The 7,007-nt window shown below is 42.1% G+C and overlaps 1 protein-coding gene across 1 annotated transcript; it reads left to right on the top strand.

The window, feature by feature from the left end:
* Window positions 1-1,096: 1,096 nt before the first annotated feature.
* Window positions 1,097-5,630, top strand: katnbl1 (katanin p80 subunit B-like 1). Its single transcript, XM_015947685.3, has 10 exons — window positions 1,097-1,234; window positions 1,714-1,838; window positions 1,980-2,017; window positions 2,206-2,488; window positions 2,572-2,687; window positions 2,759-2,809; window positions 2,944-3,033; window positions 3,934-4,038; window positions 4,728-4,821; window positions 5,053-5,630. The coding sequence occupies exons 2-10, from the start codon at window positions 1,725-1,727 to the stop codon at window positions 5,083-5,085; spliced, it is 924 nt and encodes a 307-aa protein (XP_015803171.3). The 5' UTR covers window positions 1,097-1,234; window positions 1,714-1,724; the 3' UTR covers window positions 5,086-5,630.
* The last annotated feature ends 1,377 nt before the right edge of the window (window positions 5,631-7,007 follow it).

The raw sequence follows: 7,007 nt of genomic DNA, 5'->3' as shown, positions 1-7,007 counted from the left end.
AGTCTAAGCCTATAGCAGCATAACTACAGAGATAACTCTGGATAACCTAGCCTTTTAGATGGAGGCATGTTGGAGGCAGGGCAAGGGAGAGCCGTCTTTACCGACTGTACACTACACCTCCCTCTACTCCCCCACTTGTCCAGATCTAGGTTAACATCAGATTTTACCCATAGGCCCTATCAAATAAAAATGTTTTAAGCCTAGTCTTAAAAGTAGACAAGGTGTCTGCCTCACAGACTAAAGCTGGGAGCTGGTTCCACAGGAGAGGAGCCTGATAACTAAAAGATCTGCTCCACCTGAATCCGAGGTTCGACAATCCGCCGTACCCTCCTCTCCAGAACCCCAAAATAGATTTTACCAAGGAGGCCCAGGAGTGTGATCTCCCTGTAGTTGGAACACATCTTGCGGTCCCCCTTTTTAACCACCCCAGTCTGCTAATCTAGTGAAACTGCCCCCATGTTCACGCGATATTGCAGAGCCTCGTCAGCCAACACAGCCCTACGACATCCAGAATCTTAAGGAACTCCGGGCAGGTCTCATCCACCCCTGAAGCTTTGTCACCCAAAGTCCCCGGACCATTCTTCCTCACTAGAAGACGTGCTGGTGGAATTGAGGGGGTCTTTTATCTCATCTGTAAAGTTTATAGACAAAAGACAAGATTTAGGAATGCATAATAAGATGAATGAATTCAGTCTTCTTGAAAAAACTCTCGTTTGTAGTGTTATGTTTTGTTTTCAGTGTTTTGTTTTTTCCCTGTTTAATTCTACATTTTTAAATTGAACTCTTCTTGTTTTGCTCCTATTTGGATTAAAAAGGAGTCTGTTTTAGTACATTTTAAAGCAGAATTTTTTTCTGAAAGTATAAACCATATTAGTTGTATATTTGTCCATTTAAAAAAAAGTTTATGACGGGGGACATATTTAGATGCAACACCCTACCTGTTCTTAATCGAGCTGCATTATGGGCTACTCCACGCTAGATGGCGCCAGAGTGGAGACTTCTTTAGTGACTGCTGCTGTGTAAACGTCCGACAGTCGCCGCTAAAACTACAGAAACTGTGGCGTTTCTTTGCCAAAATATATCCCACAATCCCTCCTCACCGGGTGGTGTATTCATTTGAATGGTAAAACAGACTTGCTAACACGGACGGGAGGTGAACTTTCAGTTTTACCTGGTTTTCTGCTTTCGGATTTACACACCCGAGGGGACCTGTTGGATTTAACAAAATGAACCGGTTGGTATTTAAATCTACCATGTAAATGGAGAAATATACGCTTTTCTTAATTACCTAGCATGAAGTTGTAAATTGCCTGAGGTGGAATGCTAACCCTTTTAGCGCGGCCCAGCTAGTTACTTTCCACGTCTCGGTGTTTTCTTCATAATTAAGCTAAATGCTATTAGTCGAAGCTAAAAATACCGTCATTGTTGACGCATGAAGCAGCTTTATAGCTGAGAAATGCAGTGTTTCCATTTTCCTAACTTGATTGTTTCATGTTTAGCGAAGAAAAAAGTAGCTTTTAACTTTTGCTGCAGTATATTGAGCTTAAAGCGGCCAATGCCTCAGAGTTTATTCCAAGTTAAGCGTCTGTTTATCGATCTGGATCACTCTGCACCGTAGCTCGGAGGCTAGCTAAAAGTTAGCCAACATGTTAAGTTAGCGTTGGAAACAGCAGTTTTATTATCAATGATTGTCCTAATTTTCTGTCCCAACAGCGTCCCTTATTATGGCATTTGGTAAGCATGTTTGCCGACAGAAAGCCTTTAATGTCAGCAACCATAAATCCAATGGCTTTCAGCGAACCTGTCTGCACGTTTCTACTGAAAAGATCATGAAGCAGGTATGAAGCCACAGAACCAACAGCTTTGTTGTATTAAATGCAGTACTTGTTTGGTTTAGTCCTGGTGACAGTGAAGTGCCGTTCAGTGGTGTTGTAGTAGAGACTGTGGGAGTGGCCTCATCCCCTATCCTTTTGTTTTAGGTGGAAATTAAAAATAAGGAAGAATTAGATAAGAACAGGTGAGTCTCTAATCCACATGTGGGGTTCATCCAAATGTGATCATTCACTCATTCTGCCACAGATCACCCCTTCCAGCCACGGGAACCTTCAGACATCTTTCCATGACCATATATCACAACGTCTGTGACCCTAAACGTTGTTTTTAAACTTTCACGGCCTGCGCTAATCTCCATGTCTCTTTTGGCAGATTTCCGGTGCATTTCAGAAAGCAGAGTCCAGGCAAAGTGAAGCGGTTGTCGTTTTGCAAGAGGAAGAGTTGTTCGTCAGTGGAGGTGGGCACAAAGCTTCACTGCAGGTTGTCAGATGTAGGCCGTCCCCGTGACCCCGGCATGGCCAACAAAGAAAATGAGCTGTCGTGCTCCGATGATGTGCGGAGCATTCGCTGCTATGATAACCACGGGCTGCTGGTGAACTCTGCAGAGGCTTCCAAGATGGCAGGGGCCAGCTCTAAGTACAGCGACTTCACTGAGGTGAGAAACTGATCTGAAGCTGAGTGTTAGTTGGAAAAACACCACCCTGTTTGAGCCGTCGTTGGTTGTTTGTTTCTGAGTAGTTATCGAAGGAACACGAAGCTATGTCTCGCATCCTTTTTGGAAGAGATCTTCGACTTAAAGTTGCACTAACATTATGGCGAAGAAATGCCAGTGAATTGGTGTCCTATCTAATAAGGTAAAAGCACCACTCACATTTGGTGTTTAGTGTTTATTTGTCAGTTACATGTTATTGTTTTTGCTTCCCAGAATACAAGACACAAGCGTTCTGCTCGACTGCTTACCGGTCTTAACAAACAAGTAAGTCACATTTGGCTTTTACCTCATGGTTGTTCATTCTAAAGTTTTAAGTTTAATATTTACTATGCCTCTGAAAGGTGGGCGATTCACGTGTCTGCTTTCCATCGCATGTGGTTTTTTTTCTGTTTCATCAGCCTTCAAACTGAAACGCCGTGTTTGTCACTTGGCTGCTGTGTTGACCTCATGCCTCACGTCAAAGTGGTTCTCTCCAGTAAACATGAAGAGTAAGTATATTATTCTGACACCTTAGCTTGTTTGAGCTAGCTTGTGCCGTCAGAAACATTCAAACCGTTTTTAAAAGAGAAGTTGAGCTTTTAAGTCAACTAAAGTGCGCAACTCCGCACTCGCGCTGATGAAGCGTAAACCAAGCTTTAGAAACCAGCCTGAACCTGCTGATGTGGGAGGAGTCTCTCTCTCCCCTACTCAACTACATTCTCTCTCTCTCTGTCCCGGGCTCACCTACGGTGCCATTATTATCGGCTCTAGCAGCGCTGTGTGTGGGAACATAAAACCGGGAAATCAACCTGAACATGCAGCTTTGGCAGCTGTGGAGTTGGGCTCAGCTCTGGACGGTACACCCCACCCCCCTCCCCCGCGCTGGCTTTTGCTGCCGCCATAACACGGGGAAAACCCCGGATGTAAAAAATAGTTGCACTACTGATCCTGGATCAGTCAAAAACCGCAGTTTTGACGCTCACGTGATCGTGCTGTTTGAAATCGCAATTTCGGTCCAAAAACGATAGATCGTTCAGCCCTAATTTCGGTCCACCAGTAAAACGCTTTCTGCGTATACTCCTCAATAAAACGTTCATATTTAAGAGTTTTTCCGTGAAGTAATCTTCAAGTTGCTCTGTGTGCTGCTAGATATCTTCAGCTCTCTTTGTGTTTTGGGCCCATTGGCTGTGCTGTTGTCAAAAGCAGCATCCTGACCAATCACAAGCTTACGTTCTCTGTCTTGTTCAACGGGTGTTTAGAAAAGTGTGTTTGACTCCGTCCGTCCGTGCGAGGGCTCTCCAGCAGGCTTGCAATGGCGTTGAGTGGGCTTTAAGGTTGCATTTGTGACTGAATGTCATATAATCAGGATATCTAGATGTTCGAACTTCATTGTTCTGTTTTTCTTATAGACACATAACCGCAGGTTTACACTGGATCCAGTCTGTCGTCAAAAAGTGGTGGCCAGATCTTTCTAAAAGTGAGAAGAGACTGCGGGACAGTTGTTCAGATGACAGGTGAGCATTTTAGTAAAGGACAGCAGGTGATTTTATTTTTAATGGCTCAAACTTCTGTGATGGATGTCAGAACAGACAGCTGTGATGCTCAGAATATACCCCAGTGCACACGTTAGAGTACTGGAACGAACTGGTGCCCAGTACTACATGACATCATCTAGAGCGGGCGTATAAAAGTATGGTCCAATAGCATTTCTCTAGCTAGATTTTGTCCCTCCAACAGACTCGGCTTATTTTAAAATGTTGTGCTAAGATTTGTGCCTTTTGGGCATTTTTTGAGCAAAACACATAAAAACAATTTTTACGTTTTTGTGGCCTGTGAAGACTTGTTACTCGTCTTGAAAAGTTCAAATATGGAAAAATAAAACGATTAAACCTGCATGGAAATAAAAGCAATAGAGTTATTTGTTATTGTGAGGCTTTGGTGCGTTCTGTTGTCAAAACCAGTAAACAGAACCTGAAATTGGTCTAGAGAGAGACTTGGTTCAGATAAAATCTGGAGACTAAAAGTTTGGAGAGTTTTCAGGATTCAAAGTTTTTATTGTCTCCAGAAAATCAACTAAACCTTTTGGGCATGAAGATTTAGTTTCATGTGAAATCATCATGCTGCTTAGTAACATGAATCCAGTTCTCCACATGACAGAAATATTACGAAATACGGGATCATTGGTATCATTTTTTTATTTCAGAAACATTGAGATGATGAGACAGCGACTGAAGGACTTGTGGAAGGAAGGATCTCGATTATGTTCGGTTCCAGGATCTATTGGAGAACTGGCAAAGGTATAAATGACATCCTTAATATATCCATCATGAGTTTTCTTTTATACAAGGTTCTTACAGGGGCCATAAATCATTCAAAGTGCTTCAATTCTAATGTATTTTCAAGGTTTTATCACATTTCTGTTTGAAAATGATTTCATAAGTGCGTGTTAAATCTAACACTACATCTTATAATGCTGACTTTTTCCATCTAGCTGTACTAATAACGATGTGCTGACTCTTGTTTTGCAGGCCATTGAGGCGTACCTGTTGCAGCTGCCCTGACAGGTGTTGCTGAAGCACTCCGAGGATAAGACCACTACTGCTGATCACGGTTGTGTTTTCAACTGATAATGTTGCCAGAGAGATGGACTGGTGCATTCTCTTCACACTCAAACCTCTTATCTGGGACTGAACTTGACAATTCAGACAGATCTTCTCAGTTTGGGAGCTGAGGACTCCTGAGGAGGGCTTCAACGTCCTGCCTGCACAGCAAATGACTGCTTCACATTGAAGTGGACCGTCTGGTGAAGGGGCACGTTTAGTGGACCTGGTGAGACAGGGTGTAATGTCGCTCTATGAAGTGCCAATGTCTTTGTCTCTTCCTGTGCCGCTCTGCGTTGTTTTCTATGCCCTGCTGTTTTTTTTTGTTGTTGTTTGTTTTTCACCTGGTTTCTCTGGAATCGGGAACTTGAATCTCCACCTGTCTTTAAGTTATTACCAGTGCTTGTTTTCATTTTGCCTCTTCCTGTGATGTTTGATTATATAATGTAAACTGTCAAAACAAATTATTCTTTTAATTTTCTTTTAAATAAATCTCTTTGACTAAATCTGAACAATGTTGAAGCAGGTTTTCTAATGATGTTTCAGGGGATGTTCGTCCTTAGAGGTATAGGAAACTCATCTAATGAGTACATGTGCACTGGTCTCTGATAGGAACGAATGCCTTGCAAGCCATACTTGGGGCTAAAAAAGCTCCGGTGCACCATTTTCAGAAGTTAGAAGTGAGCCACATCAGAGCTGAGCTTCAGCAGGAACTGGAGTCTTATTTCCTGATATTTGGACATCTTGCTTCAGATTGGATAACAGCAACATGACTATACCACTGATGTGCAACGTTGATATTTTATCTCTACAAATAACAAGCCTGGAGTTTTTCCTGTGTCATGGTCTTGCTAATGCTAACAGTTAGCGTCTACTAGTTGGGTCACTGTGTGCTGATTCCTGTTTAAACAACAGCCTTCCCCATTGTGAGTCAAGATGGGTGAGTCCATGAATGTTAACTCATTCACTGCCATTGACGACAAAAGTCATTTTAAATCCAAGCGTTTACTGCCAATGATGTCATTTGTAATTTTTTTTACTGTGTGGGCGTCGGACGAGCCCCCGCACCGTAAGAACAAACATCTTAGCTCTAAAGCCGATTTTCATCCGCATACGTCACGTGATCAGGAAGCAGAAATCCATGTGTTAGGAGATCGTGTTGGCCCGCTGCTGTAAAAAAAAGTGAGGCGCGAACTGGAAAAGCTTCTGCCGATCACAATTCAACAACGGATTATGAAAGAACGGATATTGCTCAAAACACGCAGATTCTTCCTGATGTGAGAAGTGAGTCTCCGCTTTGTTTTGGTTGTTTTGGTGCCGACATCAGCCTAGCGCGCAACATTATGTGACTCTTAAAAAACGGTAGAAACGCTGGCAGCAAATGAGTTAAGTGACAGTGTGACGTAGATCTGTCAGGCTTTTCTAAACCTAGAGTTTCACTGTCTTATCAGATGCTAATGCAGGAGATGGGTGTAGTCTCGAGGATGGCACTTGGACCAGAACTGTGCTGTTGTGTCCTGGCAACGAGCGCTGCTTCTTGCTAGAGTTAAAAATATGACCTGACATAAAAATAAGTCTAGTTTCCTTAAATAACAAAAACATATTATTTGAATTATACTTGGCCCACTTTTGATCAGAAATATTAAATACTAGCATATCGCACTCTTTAATGAACAAAAAAGTTAATTATCCATCAGAACAGACCAACGGTGCTTTTATTTTGATAATAGGTTAGCTAATTAGCATTTTGAGGGATCGTGGAGAGTAAACAGACACAGAAAAATGTACAGTTTACACACAATTATTTACAATAAGACAAATTTATATTATTTTATTTATATTTCTAATTTAAAACATTACAGTTTTTAGCTTTCTCCTCTGAC

Source organism: Nothobranchius furzeri, chromosome 2 (genome assembly GCF_043380555.1).
Source record: "Nothobranchius furzeri strain GRZ-AD chromosome 2, NfurGRZ-RIMD1, whole genome shotgun sequence".
Lineage (NCBI taxonomy): Eukaryota > Metazoa > Chordata > Actinopteri > Cyprinodontiformes > Nothobranchiidae > Nothobranchius > Nothobranchius furzeri.
This window is presented reverse-complemented; position numbering and strand designations above follow the sequence as displayed.